Below are 18,369 nucleotides of genomic sequence, written 5' to 3'. Positions count from 1 at the left end.
ACAAGCGAGTAAACAATTAGCTGACAGAGAGAGGTGCCGACTGCCGGCCTAGGCCACTGTCAAGATTTCCCAAGCATGGACCTAGAGGCCCGAATAGCTGGGACTGGAGGTCACACCAACCTTGGAGCTGGAATAGGTGTGAGGCGGGACCTGGGGATCTGGATCCGCATCGGGGAGATGCACAGGCAGAAAAATCCACAAAAGAGTTCTGCAAAGAGAGTGGAAGTGCTGGGGCATATTCTCTCTCCACTCCTCAGAGTCAGAAAGAATCAGAGGGTGGGGACCAGGTCTCAGCTTGACCAAGGAGTCGGTGAGCTCACAGCGCCGCCTACAAACCGAACTGAGGAAGCTGCAGCTAGCTGATGCTGCGGGTGTTATGTCAAAGAGAGGTGAACGCTTCCGCCATTGGCCGGAAGAGCAGCCAATCACGAGGAAGGAACGGGAGGCGGGGATGCCTAGGCTCAGTGCAAAATCCCAGCGCCTGGCCAGTGTTTGACACATAGTGGCACACGCTAACTGTCTGATGGAAGGATGGATGATGAACCTCCCAATTTTTATGAACTTTAAAAATGGAGGGAATTCCCTGGTGGTCCAGGGGTTCGGACTCCGCGCTTCCACTGCAGGGGGCACGAGTTTGATCCCTGACGGGGGAACTAAGTTCCCTCATGCTGCGTGGCACGGCCAAAAAAGAGAGAGAGAGAGAGAGAGAGAGAGAGAGAGAGAGAGAGAGAGAGAGAGAGAGAGAGAGATCCCATTAAAAAAAATAATTAAAAAAAAACAAAATAAAACATGCACACCGAGAAGTGCACAAATCACAAGTGTACAGGTCGATGAATATTCCAAGACAACACGCCCTTGTAACCAGCACCCAGATAAAAAAACAGAATGTGACCAATCTCTGAGAAGCCCCCCCACCCTGTCCCCTTCCAATCACTCCTCTCCCCCCTACAAGGAGACCCCCTATCCTGATTTCTATGCTTATTTTAGTTTTAGTTTTGCCTGTTTTAATACTTTACATAAACGGAATTAAATGGTCTCTTTTGATCAACATAGTTTGTTGGATTTATCCACGTTACTTTGTGTAAATGGAGATCGTTCATTCTCAGTGCTGTGTAGTATTCTACTGTGTGAAGAATCCACGATGTATTTATACATTCTACTGTTGGTGAGCATCTGGGTAGTTTCCACTTTTTGGTTATTATGAATAGCGCTGCTATGAACAGTCTAGAACATGTCTTTTGGTAAATATTTGTACTCATTCCTGCTAGGTATGTACGTGAGAGTGAAATTGCTGGTCACAGGGTGTGCATGTGTACTTCAACCAGTTTCCCAAAGTGGATGCACCTATTTACATCCCCAGAGACATGCAGAAGAATTTCAGCTGCTCCACGTTTTCCCAAACACTTGATATTGTCCATCTTTTTAATTTTGGCCATTCTAATGGCTGTGTAGTGGTATCCAGCTGTGGTCTTAATTTGTCTTATCCCATTGATTAATGAGGTTGAGCATCGTTTCATATATACATGAGCCATTTGAATAGCATCTTTTGTGAAATGCTGTTCAAATCTTTTGCCCACTTTTAATTGTGTTATATATTCTTTTAATTATTCTTAATTACCAATAATACATGAATTTCTTGTGCTTACAAAATTTTAAAATACACCAGATAAGATGCACTCTCCTTGGACAACCCAACCCCATCCCCTCGCCTTTCTAGAAATGTGTTTTCTTCCAGACATCTCTATATATTTGCCTGAATGCACATATTTTGTTATGTGACTGCATATGAACTAGCTGACTTTTCCCCTATCAATGCATATTTTGCCTCTGTCCAATTTTTCCCTATGACAAGCATGTTGAAATGACACCTCAAAGGAAAGGGTCTTTCCATGTTCTGTAGTAAAGAGGAAGTGCTGGGACTAGTCCTTTCTGTCTATATCTATATTCCATAGATGAGATTCTTGAGAGCAGGCCATGAGATTCTTGAGAGCAGAGACAAGGTCTGTTTCCTGCTTGCACACTCTGCCTAACTCTGTCCCTAACTCCTCAGCTAGGCTAGGTGCCTCTGCTTTAAGCAATTGTGGTAGCCAGGCCTCCAAGACGGACCCCGCTTATTCTCACCTAGTATTCAGGTCCCCTCCTACCTTGGATAGGGCAGTTCCAGGTACCAATAAGATAATGTGGAAATAACAGGGTGTGACTTTGAGGCCAGGTCATAAAACATATTGCAGCTTCTGGCCTTGCCCTTTCTTGGATCATTCACTCTGGGGGAAAACAGCTCATGTGTCCTTGTGGAGAGGGCCACCTGCGAGGAACTGAGGCCTCCTGCCAACAGCCAGCATTAATCAGCCAACCCCATGAGTGAGCCCCTGGGAGGGAGATCCTTCAGGGCCAGTCGACTGAGCCTTCAAATGACTGCATTCTCAGCTGACATCTTTTTTTTTTTTTTTTTTAATATTTATTTATTTGGTTGCGCAGGGTCTTAGTTGTGGGAGGTGGGCTCCTTAGTTGTGGCATGTGAACTCTTAGTTGCGGCATGCATGTGGGATCTAGTTCTCTGACCAGGGGTCGAACCCGGGCCCCCTGCATTGGGAGCGTGGAGTCTTAACCACTGCACCACCAGGGAAGTCCCCCAGCTGACATCTTGACTGCAACCTCATGAGAGACACCAAACCAGAATCACCTAGGTAAGCTGCTCCCAAATTCCCGATCCACAGAAGCTGTGTGAGATAAGAAATATTTATTGTTATTTGCTCAGTAATTTGTTATTTATTTGCATATGTCATTTAAGTCTATTTCCCCTGCCAAACCATGAATGACGTCAGGGTGGGGACAGTGTCTGTTTTCTTTTATTATGGCAATTTCCAAACATAAAGTTTGAAAGTTTTACACAGTGAATGCCCATATACTCAGCATCTAGATTCTATAATTTTGCTTCTTTTCTTTTCACCTCTCTATCCTTTAATCAATCCACTAATCTAACTTACTTTTCTGATATATTTTAAAATTAATTTTAGGGACTCCCCTGGTGGTCCAGGGTTAAGAATCCGTGCTTCCACTGCAGGGGGCTCGGGTTTGATCCCTGGCCGGGAAACTAAGATCCCGCATGCTGCATGGCGCGGCCAAAAACAAACAAAAAAGAGACAAAAAAACAAAAAACAAACCAATATGCATATCATCAAATAGAGCTCAATATTTACTGACTATTTTTGTTCAGGTAAATTTTATGTAAGGTGAAATGCACAAATCTTGTGTATCATTTGTTGATTTTTGATGTATATCTACATCCATGTAACTAAAACCTCTTTCAAAGTATAGAATATTACTATGCCAAATCCAACATAATCCTCACCTCCTAGCCCCCTGCCCACAGAGACAATCACTGTTCCTGTTTTTACATCATAGATTAGTTTTACCAATTTTAGTCTTCATGGTCATTCAAACAAATCACATAGTAACTACTCATTCGTGTAAGACTTCTTTTACTTAGCATTACACATGTCTGTTTTCTTGATATCTATTACTTCATTCATTCAGCAGATGTTTATCAAACAAACACCAGACTTGTGCCAGGCACTGAGCTGGGCACTGGAGATCAGGGCTGGGACCAAGGGGAGGCAAGCCAAGTGCTCACTTTCAGGCTCTTGCAAGGGCTGGGTCAGCACCTAAGAGTGAGTGCCTTTTCAACTTTTTTTTTTTTTTGGCTGCGCCCCGCGGCATATGGGATCTTAGTTCCCTGACCGGGGATCGAACCCACACCCCCTGCATTGGAAGCATGGAGTCTTAACCACTGGACCGCCAGGGAAGTCCCGAGTGAGTGCCTTTTTCACCCTGGGCACATTGCTTACCTTATCCTGGTCCCAACCCTGTTGGAGATAAAGCAGTGCAAGAGACGGAAATGATCTCTGACCTCTTGTTGCCCCTGCAATTATTCAATAGCTATGTGTTGGTTCTTCTGCCAATACTACACTTTTAATTTACATTGTTCTAGGATATGGTTTGTTTTTATTAGGGCGTCTCCCCCCAGTATCAATACCTTTACTGAGTGCTTACTATGTGCCACCGTGTTCTAGGTGATGTAGATACAGTTAATAGACAGGGTCCCTGCTCTCAACAGGGACCTAAGGGGAGATCCAGACAACAGACCCACACACCCCAAATAAATCATTAACAGTCGTAAAAAGGCTTAAAAAAATCAAACTAACTGCTGACCTAGAGAATTTGAGGGGTCGGAGAGGGGGACTTTTGTATGTTGGGTCCTCTATACAGTACTGTGGAGGTGCTGTTTAAGCTAGAGGAAGAAAAGAGGTCAGCCAACAAATAAATGGGGGAAGGATTTCCAGGGAACAGCGCAAAGGAAAGGCACTGAGGTGGGAAAGCACTTGGCCTGTTTGGGTAACTGAAAGAAGGCAGGTCTGCCTCTGGATAGGAAGTAAGAAGACCCCTATTACCTGATGTATGTTAACAGTGAACATTCATGATTTTAATATTTATTGAGCACTTACCATGTGTTGAGCACTGTGCTAAGTACTTTGGAAACTTACCGAAGCTTTACAACAACCCTACTGAGGTGACCCCTTGATCACCCCTCTTTTACAGATGAAGAAATTGAGTTAAGAGGTGAAATTGCTGGCCCAAAGTGCTAGGAAATGCGATGGCAGGATTTGCACACAGTTCTGACTTCCAAATTCATGCTCTTAAACCACTGTCCGTCTCCCACAGAAAACACTCAACACATTTTAAACAAAGTACTGGGTGAACACGGAAAGACAGTTACATTTCTAGCTCCCCCAACGCAGTTTCTTATTTAAAACAACTATTCCCAGCGTGTCCTTTCCGCCTTGGCGGGGAGGTGGAGGGAGGCTGGAGGAAATACATTTCCCAGGACGCAGCGCTCGCCTCGCTGGCCGTCAAGCTTGTCGGGAATTGTAGTCCTCCGAGGACTACAATTGGCCCACGGCTGGGAGCCGTGTATTTGGAGTCCGAACTGTGCGGTAGGTAGCCATGTATTTGGAGTCCAGACTGTGCGGTAGGAAAAGGACAGTCGCGCAGCATGCTGGGAAGCGAGACCGGCTCTTTTCCCAGGCTTGCCTCCCAGACAAGCGAACCCATTTTTTTTCGGACTACAATTCCCAGCGGGCTGTGCGCGAGAGGGCGGGCGAGTTCGTCTCCCGGAAGTCCGCTCTAGCCCTCGGTCCCCCAACAGCTGCCAGAGCCGGAGCCACCCAGAAGCCGCGGGACCAGGGCCGCTGGGGTCCGGACGGGGGTCGCCATGGTAACGGGGGCGCGCCCACGCTGGGGACGGGGGAAGGGTGGGTCCACGTGCAGGTACTGGAGACTCGTTGGGATACTGACAAGCCGCCCCTGCTGCTGTGCGATGGTCTGGGCCGGGCGCGGGCTCTCGGGATTGGGGCCGATCAAAGGCCGGGGAAGGGGGGAACTGGGAGGTGGTTCTGGGCGCTGGAGTGTACCAGGGTTCTCGAGGCCAGGGAGCTTTGGAGACCAGGTGGCAAGGGGAGAGGGCTGTGCGGGAGGGAGACACTGGAGATGGCTGGAGGGTTTTGAAACTGGGAGGCAAGAGATCAGGGAGGATCTCAGATGGGCAGAAGGAATTGGAGGTGGGGAGGGGATATCCTAAGAGGAGGACTCTCTGGGAGCGTGGCAGGAGAGTTGAAGAATGGGAGACATTGTGATAGGAGAGAGGGGGTCTCTAGAGGCAGGAAGCTGACATTGCAGGCGGAGGGGGGTGTTGGAACTGGGCCGGATACTGCTGATGAGAGAGGTATCTCAAGGGGAAGAGACTGGACCCTGGGAACGGGAAGTAGACAGCTGTAGAGAATGGGGCTTTAATGTCAGGGAAAGTGTGCAATAAAAGGGGGAAGACTTGGCGTAGGGAATGAATGCTAGAAATGAGTGGGAAGCAATGGAGTAGGTCTTTGCAAGAGGAGGGGTCTTGGAGAATAGGGAGTAGGCATGGAAGTGGGAGAGGTGGGGATGGGGCTTTGGGAGCAAGGACTGGGCATTGGATTTGTCACCCCTCCCCGGGGATCGGGATGGGGCGACCTGACAGAGGGCACTGAAATGGAGAAAGCGGGAGTCAAAAGGGAGCAACTCCAGGGTAGGGGGCTTGGAGACGGAGAAGGTTGGGGAGCATCAAGAGGGGACATCAGAGGGGCGAGGATACAGGAGGGAAGGGACTTCTCATTGTGGATTCCCTGAGGTGGAGATATTCTAACTGGGAGGAGAAACAGGAAGAGGTGTGTGAGGGAATTTAGGAGGAAGAGGCAGAGCTCTCCCTCAGCTGTGTAGACTGGCTTCTATGTCTCTCCTCCCTAGATACCCCATCTATCTCTGGCTCTGCCCCCAGGCTGTGGCTGCATGGCGTGGGTCCCCCCAACTCCCACCCCACGCCCTTTCCCTGCCTGCCAGGACCCCTGCCCTGCTAGGAAGTGGTTTTCCCTGGCTCAGCAGAAAGGGTTCTTGGAAGGAGAGTGTAATATCATGTTTCTGTGCAGCCTGATTGGTTGGGGGAGTAGGGATGGAGTGTGTGGAGAGTGAGGCTTAGGAAAGAGAGCGGACTCTCGCCGTTGGGTGGAGGCTCCCACAAGTGAGGGTAAGGGGGTTCAGAGCAAAGCCTTTGGACTCCCAGCTCTGCTTTCTGGCTGTGAGACTTCCTTTCTCTGAGCCTCAGTTTCTTCATCTGTAAAATGGGCATAAGCATGCCCATCTCAAACAGAACTGAGCCTAAAGGCAGGCTTCCTAGCTACGTGAACTTGGGCCATGGTTTTCTCAAAATCAAATGCCGATGAATTATAATATTACTAAGACCTAATATTTGTATAACACTTAGTATGTACTAGTCACTGTATTATACCTCTTATATTTAATAACTCATGCAACAGTTTCCTGAGGGAGGTACTCTCGTTATATCCATTATACAGAGGGAGAAACTGAGGTCCGGAGAGGTTAAGTAACTTGCCTGCAGACACACAGCCAGCAGTGCCAGGATTCATTCGGGCTCTGTAGTCTGTGTTCTTAGCCACTTGGTCAAATGCCTCAGTCATAATAGCTAATTTTATTGAGCACTCAGTATGTAATAGGCACTATACATAGCACTTCCGGGATCAACTTGTTCAGTGTTTATAGTAGCCCTATGAGAGTTGAGCTGGCTTTTCAGAATCATAAAAACACATTTCCTAGCCATCACTGATGATGATCGTAGCCGACACCGAGCGAACCTACTAGTGCCAGCTACTAGACTAAATTTATCAACTTATTTAACCTTCAGAACACCCTGACAAAGTGGGTCTTCTATGGAAACTTGTTTTGCCGCGGTGAGGGTGGGGGGGAACTGAGGCTTAGAGGGGCGGATCTTTTGTCCAAGGTCAGGGAGACGAGAGTTGGTGGAGCCTGGGACTTAGTGCCCTAGAAATGACTGCAGAGTTGGCCAGAGAAATCACAGGGGTGTTGGAGGGACCTGGGACAGGAGTGTGTGGCCAGGCCAACCTGGCTGGGCTCTGGGGCGTGGCTGAGACCCTTGGAAGACAGGCCGAAGGGACACGTGGGCCCTGTCTCCCCTGTGGGGATGGGTGGGGCTGTTGGGCAGGGCCGCCCAGCCCTGGCCCGCCCTCCCCACCCCTCTCCCTCCTTCCTCCTCCTGCTGCCCCCAGATCCGCTTCATCCTCATCCAGAACCGGGCAGGCAAGACCCGCCTGGCCAAGTGGTACATGCAGTTTGATGACGATGAGAAGCAGAAGCTGATCGAGGAGGTGCACGCCGTGGTCACTGTCCGAGATGCCAAACACACCAACTTTGTGGAGGTGACGGGAAACTCCCCCTCCCCCCCCGCCCCCGGCCAAAATGCCCCCCTCCCCCACTCCCTTGCTTCCTTTTGACCCCTCCTTCCCAGCCTCCTGCCCAACCTCTAATGGCAATAACCCCTCACGCCCTCCTTCCTTCCCACATTCATTTATTCAACATGCTTGCCGTCTTCCTTCCTTTGGGGGGTACTTTTTAGTGTGAAAATTTTCCGGCGTACAGGTTAGTACGAGAGAGAAGTTGATTGCAAACTACCCAGACTTCATAGTATTAAGAGTTTGCTTTTGTTTTTATTTTTATAAATTTATTTATTTATTTATCTAATTTTGGCTGTGTTGGGTCTTCGTTGCTGCACGGGCTTTCTCTAGTTGCGGCGAGCGGGGTCTACTCTTCCTTGCGGTGCGTGGGCTACTCTTCCTTGCGGTGCGTGGGCTTCTCTTGTTGCGGAGCACGGGCTCTAGGCGCATGGGCTTCAGTAGTTGTGGCTCGCAGGCTCTAGAGCGCAGGCTCAGTAGCTGTGGCACACGGGCTTAGTTGCTCCACAGCATGTGGGATCTTCCCGGACCAGGGCTCAAACCCGTGTTCCCTGCATTGGCAGGCGGATTCTTAACCACTGCGCCACCAGGGAAGTCCTGCATTTTTGTTTTACCTTTATTCTCTTTTTTTCGGCCGAACAACTTTTTTTTTTCTGGTGCCTTTAAAAAACTTACTATAAAGATGCTCAAACACACAAGAGTAGGGAATGGTATAATGAACCATCCCTTGCTGTAGTGTTTTCCATTAAGTTACAGAGATCACTGGGGAATTCCCTGGCGATCCAGTGGTTAGGATTTCTCACTCTCACTGCCAAGGGCCCGGGTTCAATCCCTGGTTGGGGAACTAAGATCCCATAAACCGTGCAGTGCAGCCAAAAAAATATATAAGTTACAGAGACCATGACGTTTCATCCCTAAATATTTCAGGATACATCTCAGAAAATAAAGACACTTCCTTCCATGACCAAAGTATCATCAGGCCTGATAAAATGAGTCATACTTCCTTACTGTTATTACTCTAATACCCAATCAATACTTAAATTTCCCCCAAATCATCAAAACTGATTGTCCAAAGCCAGTCAAGGATCTTGGCATTGCTTTTGGTTTCCATGTCTCTTTGGTCTCTTTATTGACATGCCTCCAGCTTTAATTCCCACGGGATTAGCCTGTTCAAGAGACCAGGCTGATTGTCCTGTAGAATTCAACAAATATTAATCGGGGGACTGCTGTGTGCCGGGCACTGTTCTAGGCACTGGTGATACAGCAGGGAACGAAACAGACCCAGTCCCTGTCCTTGGAGAGCTGACAGCTGACATTCTAGTGGGTGGGAGACTCTTAGTAAAGATATAGTGTATCAGGTGGTGATAGGTGTCAGGGAGAAAAAAGAAGCAGCTGTGGGGGATGGAATTGCTGGGGTGTGTACAGCAGGGGTTGGAACGCAGGTTTAAATGGTTTGGTCAGGAGGTCTTCATTGAAGAGGGGCCATTTGAGCCCAGACCTGAAGGAATTGAGGAGTAGAAGGAGATGATATCTGAGAAAGGAACATTCCAACCCAGGGAACAGCAAGTGCAAAGGCCCTGAGGCAGCAGGAATGTACGGGGGCATTCCTAGAATAGCAAGAAGGCCAGTGTATCTGAGGTGGAGTAAGCCAGGGAGGACGGTGGGAGCAGATGAGATCACTGCAGAAGGCGCAGGGTGTTGTGGGCCATGGTGAGGACTTGGGCTCTTGCTCTGAGTGAGACGGGAGCCACGGAAGGATTTTGAGCTGAGGAGGGACATGGGTTGACTTAGGCTTTAGGGATCCCTCTCTAGGGGGCAAGAGCAGAAGCAGGGGGACCACTCAGGAGGTGACCTCTGAGGTTCAGGTGAGAGATGCTGGTGACTGGCACTGGCATGGAAGCAGTAGGGGTGCTGAGAAGCATTTTGAAGGTAGAGCCAACTGAAGGGCCAAAGATTGGATAGGTGTGTGAAAGAAAATGGAGCCACCAGTAGGGGGCGCTGTCCCTTTCTCGGATGGGGCCGACTCAGGAAAGAGCAGGTTGAGGTGAAGATCAGCACTGGGGTGTCTGTTCTCATCCCAACCGAGATGTCCAGGAGGGGCTGAGGGGAGAGGAGCGGGGAGGTCAAGGGATGCCCACTCTCCCGGGGCATCCTGCTGCCGGCGCAGGGTGGGTCCCACACTGAGTGCTAGAAACAGCAGCAACTGAGGGACCCAGAGAGGCGCAGGGAGGCCCGAATAGACAGGAGTAGCCAGAAAGGCTGGCTGGTCAGGTGAAACTGTCACAAGGGGGCCTGACCATCTTAGGTTCCTCCCAATCCAGGCCCACTCCAGCATGTAGCCCTGTGCAGGGCAGTGCTGGTGACACAGTGGTGACAGGAAGGAACCAGGAGGATGACAGCAGGAAAGGGCGAATTTCAAGTAGAGAAGAGTGCTGCTCAGGGTCAGACCTGCCAAGGCCACACCAGCTATGACAGTCAGCTGGTAACTTCTCCAGATCAAGTTTTCCTGCCCTCTTGGCTCCCTGTCTTGAACCTTCCACTCCAGAGCAGAGGCCTTCAAACATGTGATCATGTATCTGTATCAGTTTTTTAAAAAAGTAGAGTTAGCACCCTGATATATTCTTTTTTCTTTAATTTTTTTTAATTACTATTTTTAAAATTGGGGTATAGTTGTTTTAGTTTCTACTGTTCAGCAAAGTGGAGTTCCCTGTGCTATACAGCAGGTTCTCATTAGTTATCTATTTTATACATTTTAGTGTATATATGTCAATCCCAATCTCCCAATTCATCCCACCACCACCCCCCCTTTCCCCCGTTGGTGTCCATATGTTTGTTCTCTATGTCTATGTCTCTATTTCTGCCTTGCAAACTGGTTCCTCTGTACCATTTTTCTAGATTCCACATATATGCGTTAATACACAATATTTGTTTTTCTCTTTCTGACTTACTTCACTCTGTACGACAGTCTCTAGGTCCATCCACATCTCTACAAATGACTCAATTTCGTTCCTTTTTATGGCTGAGTAATATTCCTTTGTATATGTGTACCACATCTTTATCCATTCATCTGTCGATGGGAATTTAGGTTGCTTCCATGACCTGGCTATTGTAAATAGTGCTGCAATGAACATTGAGGTGCACGTGTCTTTTTTTTTTTTTTGGCTGCATTGGGTCTTCGTTGCTGCACGTGGGCTTTCTCTAGTTGTGGCGAGCGGGGGCTACTCTTTGTTGCGATGCACGGGCTTCTCATTGAGGTGGCTTCTTGTTGCGGAGCATGGGCTCTAGGCACGCGGGCTTTAGTAGTTGTGGCACTCAGGCTCAGTAGTTGTGGCACACGGGCTTAGTTGCTCCGCAGCATGTGGGATCTTCCCGAACCAAGGATCGAACCCATGTCCCCTGCATTGGCAGGCAGATTCTTAACCCCTGCGCCACCAGGGAAGTCCCCCGCATGTGTCTTTTTGAATTATGGTTTTCTCTGGGTATATGCCCAGTAGTGGGACTGCTGGGTCATATGGTAATTCTAGTTTTAGTTTTTTAGGGAACATCCATTACTGTTCTCTACAGTGGCTGTATCAATTTACATTCCCATGAACAGTGCAAGAGGGTTCCCTTTTCTCCACACCCTCTCCAGCATTTATTGTTTGTAGATTTTTTGATGCTGGCATTCTGACTGGTGTGAGGTGATACCTCATTGTAGTTTTGATTTGCATTTCTGTGATAATTAGTGATGTTGAGCATCTTTTCATGTGCCTCTTGGCCATCTGTAAATCTTCTTTGGAGAAATATCTACTTAGGTCTTCTGCCCATTTTTTGTTTGGGTTGTTTTTTTTTTTGATATTGAGCTGCATGAGCTGTTTCTATATTTTGGAGATTAATCCTTTGTCTGTTGATTCATTTGCAAATATTTTCTCCCACTCTGAGGGTTGTCTTTTCATCTTGTTTATGGTTTCCTTTGCTATGCAAAAGCTTTTAAGTTTCATTAGGTCCATTTGTTTATTTTTGTTTTCATTTCCATTACTCTAGGAGGTGGGTCAAAAAAGATCTTGCTGTGATTTATGTCAAAGAGTGTTCTTCCTATGATTTCCTCTAAGAGTTTTGTAGTGTCCGGTCTTACATTTAGGTCTTTAATCCAGTTTGAGTTTATTTTTGTTTATGGTGTTCGGGAGTGTTCTAATTTCATTCTTTTACATGTAACTGTCCAGTTTTCCCAGCACCACTTATGGAAGAGGCTGTCTTTTCTCCACTGTATATCCTTGCCTCCTTTGTCATAGATTAGTTGACCATAGATGCATGGGTTTATCTCTAGGCTTTCTACGCTGTTCCATTGATATATATTTTTGTTTTAGTGCCAGTACCATACTGTCTTTATTATTGTAGCTTTGTAGTATAGTCTGACGTCAGGGAGTCTGATTCTTCCAGCTCTGTTTTTTTTTCTTAAGATTGCTTTGGCTATTCGGTGTCTTTTGTGTCTCCATACAAATGTTAAGATTTTTTTGTTCTAGTTCTGTGAAAAATGCCATTGGTAATTTGATAGGGATTACATTGAATCTGTAGATTGCTTTGGGTAGTACAGTCATTTTCACAGTATTGATTCTTCTAATCCAAGAACATGGTATATCTCTCCATCTGTTTGTGTCATCTTTGATTTCTTTCATCAATGTCTTATAGTTTTCTGACTGCAGGTCTTTTACCTCCTTAGGTAGGTTTATTCTTGATATATTCTTACTAATCCATGGATTATGTGCAGGAACTATTGTAATAATATTAGAAAACATACTGGGAATCCCCTGGCGGTCCAGTGGTTAGGACTCTGCACTTTCACTGCCAAGGGTGCAGGTTCAATCCCTGGTCAGGGAACTAAGATCCCACAAGCTGAGCAGCGTGGCCAAAAAAAAAAAAAAAAAAAAAAAAAAGTTAGAAAACATGCTTAAAGTATAGGAATTAACAAAAGGATAAACTAGGAAAAAAATAAATAAAAATCAGGGACTTGAGGACTTCCCTGGTGGTGCAGTGGTTAGAAATCCGCCTGCCAATGCAGGGGACACGGGTTTGAGCCCTCGTCCAGGAAGATCCCACATGCCATGGAGCAACTAAGCCCGTGAGCCACAACTACTGAGCCTGTGCTCTAGAGCCCTCGAGCTGCAACTACTGAGCCCATTTGCTGCAACTACTGAAGCCCATGCGCCTAGAGCCCATGCTCCGCAACAAGAGAAGCCAAGCGTAATGAGAAGCCCACACACTGCAACAAAGAATAGCCCCCACTCGCTGCAACTAGAGAAAGCCTGCGCGCAGCAACGAAGACCCAACACAGTGAAAAAAAATAATATAAATAAAAATAAATTTATAAAAAAAAGAAAAAAAAATCAGAGACTTGTGTTGGCTTTTGCAGTTGCCACCAGGTGGCGACACACGCACACATGCCAGGCTGGATTTTTCAGATTTTGGCCAAAGACATGGAGCTTTGCAAGCCAGTATGCATATCTCTATGTGTCTACCACTTTATCTACTTACACATGCGTATAAAATTAGAGTCTGTGTCCCTGGTTCATGCATATTTATTCGTGGATTGTGTGTATGTGATAAGGTAGTAATATTTGTATTTATATTATGGTTCAGTTAAGGGCAAGGCTGAGATTGTCTTGGTTACAGGTGGTTAGTGTGCACTGCCCAGCGCAAAGCCTGCCACACAATAAGTACTCAGGCAGTGTTTGTGGAACGATTGAGTAGATTAGTTCCAGGCTGAGGAGTTTGACTCTCTCCAGAGGCAACAGGGAGCCACAGAAAGGGGGGAATGGACACCATGGAACACCCCTGCCTCTCTCTCTGGGCTCTGGGCTTTTGCATAGCCTGTTCCCTCTGCCTAAAGCACTCCTGCCCGTTCACTTCTACTCATCCTCCAGATCTCAGTCCAGATGCCCCCTCCTCCAGGAAGCCCTCCCGGACCCCCATCCTGGGTCAGCTGCCTGCCCCCTCGGGGCTCCCACAGTCTAGCCCTGCCCACTCAGGGGATGACTGAGGATGAATCTGTCTCCACTGGACAGTGAGCCCTAGGCAGGGAGGGCCAGGACCACTGTGTCCCCAGCACAAGGCCAGACACAGAGCAGAGCCTCAGGGACCACACGTGGAACGCAGGACTGAATATGTTGGCTCCACCCTGCCCAGCACGTTGGGTCCTGCGCACGCCCTGTCACTGACTACCTGCCTCTCTGCCCCGCAGTTCCGGAACTTCAAGATCATTTACCGACGCTACGCCGGCCTCTACTTCTGCATCTGTGTGGATGTCAATGACAACAACCTGGCCTACCTGGAGGCCATCCACAACTTTGTGGAGGTGCGCAGGCGGGCGGGCGCCGTCCCTCGTCCCCTCTGTTGGGATGCACGGGCCCTCCTTGCCCTCCCCTCAGAGGCCGGGGGCGGAGGGCCACTGTCTTTCTCTGCCCACCTCGATGTTTGCTCTGGTCTCTGTCTCTCCCCTTTCCTCAGCTTCTCTCTGCTTTTTTTTTTTTTTTTTTTTGCCGTCTCATTCTGATGCCCTCTGTTCCTGTCTCTGTGTGTGTGTCTCTCTCTCCCTGCTCATCTCTCACCACCTCTGTCTTCCTCTCCCAGGTCTTGAACGAATATTTCCACAACGTCTGTGAACTGGACCTGGTGTTCAACTTCTACAAGGTGGGCTCCTGGTGAAGATGAGGACGAGATGAGGAGGAGGGAGCCGGAGGAGGGGGAAGGGGGGTGGGCCGGACCCCCGCAGCCGCCCCGGTGCCTCTGCGAGGGTCTGTTTCCTGGCACTCAAGCATTAGAGCCCCCAGCTCCCAAGGTTTAGACCAGCATCCTGGGGGGGGTCTCCCCACCTGTCACACCAGGGTCTCCCCTCACCCTCCCTTCACTCAGGTTTACACGGTCGTGGACGAGATGTTCCTGGCCGGCGAAATCCGGGAGACCAGCCAGACGAAGGTGCTCAAACAGCTTCTAATGCTGCAGTCGCTGGAGTGAGGCCTGGCCGGCCCCTCCCGCCCCGGTCCCGCCCCGGTCCCGCCCGCGGTCCAGCCTGCTCCCTTCCCCTTTCCAGGCCCGGGGCCCACCCCAGCGGCCCCCTCCCTCAGCTGCCCCGGAGGAAGGCACCCAGCCGGCTCTGGGCCACAAGGGAGGGGGCCGCCCCCCACGGCCTCTGGGCCCCAGCTGTGGGCGGAGGCCACTCGCGTGTACCGAGTAACCATGCCGTTGTCGTGTGATGCCGTGAGTGCGTGCGTGGAGCCCCCAGTAAACCTGTGGTCCCCGCCTGGCCTCGTGTCTTTTGAGCCGTTGCCTATCTTCCCTGGGAACCAGGGGCAACTCCGGACGCCCTGCCATCAGTGCATCAGGCAGTCAGTCAACGAACGCTCCTCGTGAGAATCCCCTGGTGGTCCAGTGGTTAGGACTCTGAGCTTTTGCGGCAGGGGGCCTGGGTTCAGTCCCTGGTCGGGGAACTATGATCCCACCAGCCGTGCAGGGCGGTCAAAAAGAAAAAAGCTCCAACCAACTGCTCGTGCTGAGGGTGGGGGAGGGGGAGTGCAGGTGCTTTCCCACCCGTTTCTGCCCACAGAGGGCTGCTGAGGCTGGAAGCGGTGACGGATCTCGACACTGAGCACTTGCTACTAAAATAACGATGCTCAGGGCCAGCACCGATGCCTCTCAGGCGCCGTTCTAAGCCTTGACTCGTAGTACCTTACTTAATCCTCACAAGATGATGAGGAAGGGACGGTTAGTAGCCCCATTTTCCAGAGGAGATCACTGAGCTCAGAGAAGGTTACAGGACTCGTTCAAGGTCACGTGGAGAGTCTGCAGATGAACCAGGTTGGTTTTGAGCCCAGGAAGGCGGCTCCAGAATCCTTGTTCTTAACCACTAGGCCGGAGGTGCAGGCGCTGGGCCCAGTGTTCAGTGGTTCTCAGCCGTGGCACTGCTGGCACTTGGGGTAGGAAGATTCTTCACTGTGTAAGACTGTCCACCTCCATCTGCCAAGTGCCAGCACCGAGTGGCCCTCAGCACTTGTGACAACAGAAAACACTCCTGCATATTTCTTTTTTTTCTTTTCTTTTCTTTCTGGCTGCACCGTGTGGCTTCTGGGATGTTAGTTCCCCGACCAGGAACTGAACCCAGCACCATGGCAGTGAAAGCGCCGAGTCCTAACCACTAGACCACCAGGGAACTCCCCCCATGTGTTTCTAGTGCCCTCTGGAGGGGCTGTGCCCCCTCCCCCCATGCCCACTGAGAGCAGAGTGATGGTCGCTGGCTGCAGCCATGACTGGCATCCTTGGCAGAGCTGAGAATGCTAGGCACGTCCCGTCAGCTTCCATTAATGTGACACAGCTTCGCGTCAGTCTCCCAACTGCAGGGGGTAGGTTGTGTCCCAGCTCAGCTACATACACACTATGCAACCTTGGGGTAAGTCACTTAACCTCTCTTGCCTCTGTTTCTTCATCTGGAAAGTGAGTCGACTATGGTTTTTAATCTCATGGTGTGTTCTTGAGGAGTAAATGAGTTAATCCCGGGACAGTTTAGGGTAGTACCTCGCATCAGTAAGCATGCATTCACTGCACAGACATTAAGTGCCTGCTGTGTGCAAAGCCCTGTGAGAGAAAAGATGTTTATAGATGTGAACGGTGAGCACTGACTATAATCATTGTCATTTTACACGTGCGACACTGAAGCTTGGGGAGGTGAATTCCCTTCTAGATACAATCACTCCAACAGTGTAGTCGTTTCTTGTTGCTGCTGTAACAAGTTATCACAAACTTAGTGGCTTAAACTAACAGGACTTTGAGACTGACCACCCTGGAGGGGTGAGGGTGTCGGGGGTGAGGGGCACCCAGGCTGAGGCCTGGATCTTCGGCTGGGTGACGGGGTGGGAGGTAAGGTCCTTCCTGAGATGGGGAAAGAGCAGGTTGGAGGAATATGCCAAGGTTATTAGAACATGGAGAGTGTTTTAACTTCCTAAGGCTGCTGTAACAAATGACTACAAGCTAGGTGGCTTAGAACAAGAGGAATTGATTCCGTCTCAGTTCTAGAGGCTAGAAATTTGAAATCCAGGTGTCAGCAGGGCCGTGTTCCCTCTGAAGCCTCTGGGGGAAGATGCTTCCTTATCTCTTCCAGCTTCTCATGGCCCCTGACATTCCTTGGCTTGTGGCTGCATCTCTCCAATCTCTGCCTGGTCTTTCCTCTATGTCTGCATCTTCTACTTTTCTATCTCTTATAGGGACACTTGTCATTGGATTTAGGGCCCACCCAGATAATTGAGGACGATCTCATCTCAAGGTGTTTAACTTAGTTACATCTGCAAAGATGTAATTTTTTTCCAAATAAAGTCACACTCCTAGGCTCCAGGATGTAGACATGTTTTGGGGGCTACCATCAACCCACTAGAGTGAGTGTGAGCTCTTGGGGGTCACCCAGGAAAGGACCAGGAGGCCTTTGGACACACAGACCTGAGGCTCACAGAAGGAAGGATGCAGAGAGCGTTTGCTTATTTGTGTATTCAACAAATGTTTCTCGGGCACCTACTATGTGCCAGTCACTGTTTTAGTACCAGGGGATACAGCAGTGAGCAGAACAAATCCCCTGCCCTCAGAGAGCTCAGTCCCCTGAGGGTGATGGGGCAATGCATAAAGAAGCAAGTCCATGTCTGGTATGTCAGAAAGTGAGGAGTGCTATGGAGGCAAATCAAACAATGAGGACAGAAGGAAGCCTGGCAGATGGCACTGCTATTCTAGATGGATGGTCAGGAGGACCTGGCTGGAGGAGGTGACATTTGAGCTTAGACTGAAGGAGGTGAGGGAAGGAGCCATGGGAAATTTCAGGGGAAGAGTATTGTAGGCAGAGGAAACAGCAAGTGCAAAGGCCCTGGGGCAGAACATGCAAGGAGGCCAGTATAGCCGGAACAGAGTGAGCAAAAGGGACAGTGGAGGCGACGTGTTCATAAAATAGAAGGATTAGAGGTGGAAGACAGAACACACAAGGTCAGACCTGCTGTGGTGAGGACATTGGGTTTATTCTGTGTGAGATGAGAGCCATCCGGAAGGACTTTTTTTTGGAGGGTTTGGGAGGGGGTGGTAACGACCTTATTGAGATATAACTCACATACCATACATTGTATGGTATGTAATTCACCCATTTAAAATGTACAGTTCAGTTGGTTTTTCTTTCTTTCTTTTTTTTGCCACGCAGCTTGCAGGATCTTAGTTCCCCAACCAGGGATCGAACCTGGGCCCTCGGCAGTGAAAGCGCCGAGTCCTAACCATTGGACCACCAGGGAATTCCCCAATTCAGGAGTTTTTTTTTGTTTGTTTGTTTGTTTGTTTGTTTTAAGAATATTCAGAGTTGTTTTACTGTCATCACAATCCACTTCAGAACATTTCATCACCCCCCAAAAAAACCAGTACCCTTAGCTATCATCCCTCAATCCCTCCATCCCCTTTCCCCAGCCCTAGGTAATCTACTAATCCACAGTCTACTCTCTGTCTCTGTGGATTTGCCCATTCTGGA

General features: G+C 49.0%; 1 protein-coding gene and 1 non-coding gene across 2 annotated transcripts; one reads left to right on the top strand and one right to left on the bottom strand.

Annotated features, from left to right (window-relative positions):
• Nucleotides 1-5,182: 5,182 nt before the first annotated feature.
• Nucleotides 5,183-15,132, top strand: AP2S1 (adaptor related protein complex 2 subunit sigma 1). The gene is made up of 5 exons (XM_061173035.1): nucleotides 5,183-5,275; nucleotides 7,671-7,820; nucleotides 14,071-14,184; nucleotides 14,460-14,519; nucleotides 14,742-15,132. The coding sequence occupies exons 1-5, from the start codon at nucleotides 5,273-5,275 to the stop codon at nucleotides 14,841-14,843; spliced, it is 429 nt and encodes a 142-aa protein (XP_061029018.1). The 5' UTR covers nucleotides 5,183-5,272; the 3' UTR covers nucleotides 14,844-15,132.
• Nucleotides 15,133-18,066: 2,934 nt separating this feature from the next.
• On the bottom strand, nucleotides 18,067-18,139 carry TRNAE-UUC (transfer RNA glutamic acid (anticodon UUC)). The gene has a single exon. It is a non-coding gene; the product is annotated as a tRNA-Glu (tRNA).
• Nucleotides 18,140-18,369: the final 230 nt, after the last annotated feature.

This window comes from Eubalaena glacialis, chromosome 18, assembly GCF_028564815.1.
Source record: "Eubalaena glacialis isolate mEubGla1 chromosome 18, mEubGla1.1.hap2.+ XY, whole genome shotgun sequence".
In the NCBI taxonomy this organism is placed as follows: domain Eukaryota; kingdom Metazoa; phylum Chordata; class Mammalia; order Artiodactyla; family Balaenidae; genus Eubalaena; species Eubalaena glacialis.
This window is presented reverse-complemented; position numbering and strand designations above follow the sequence as displayed.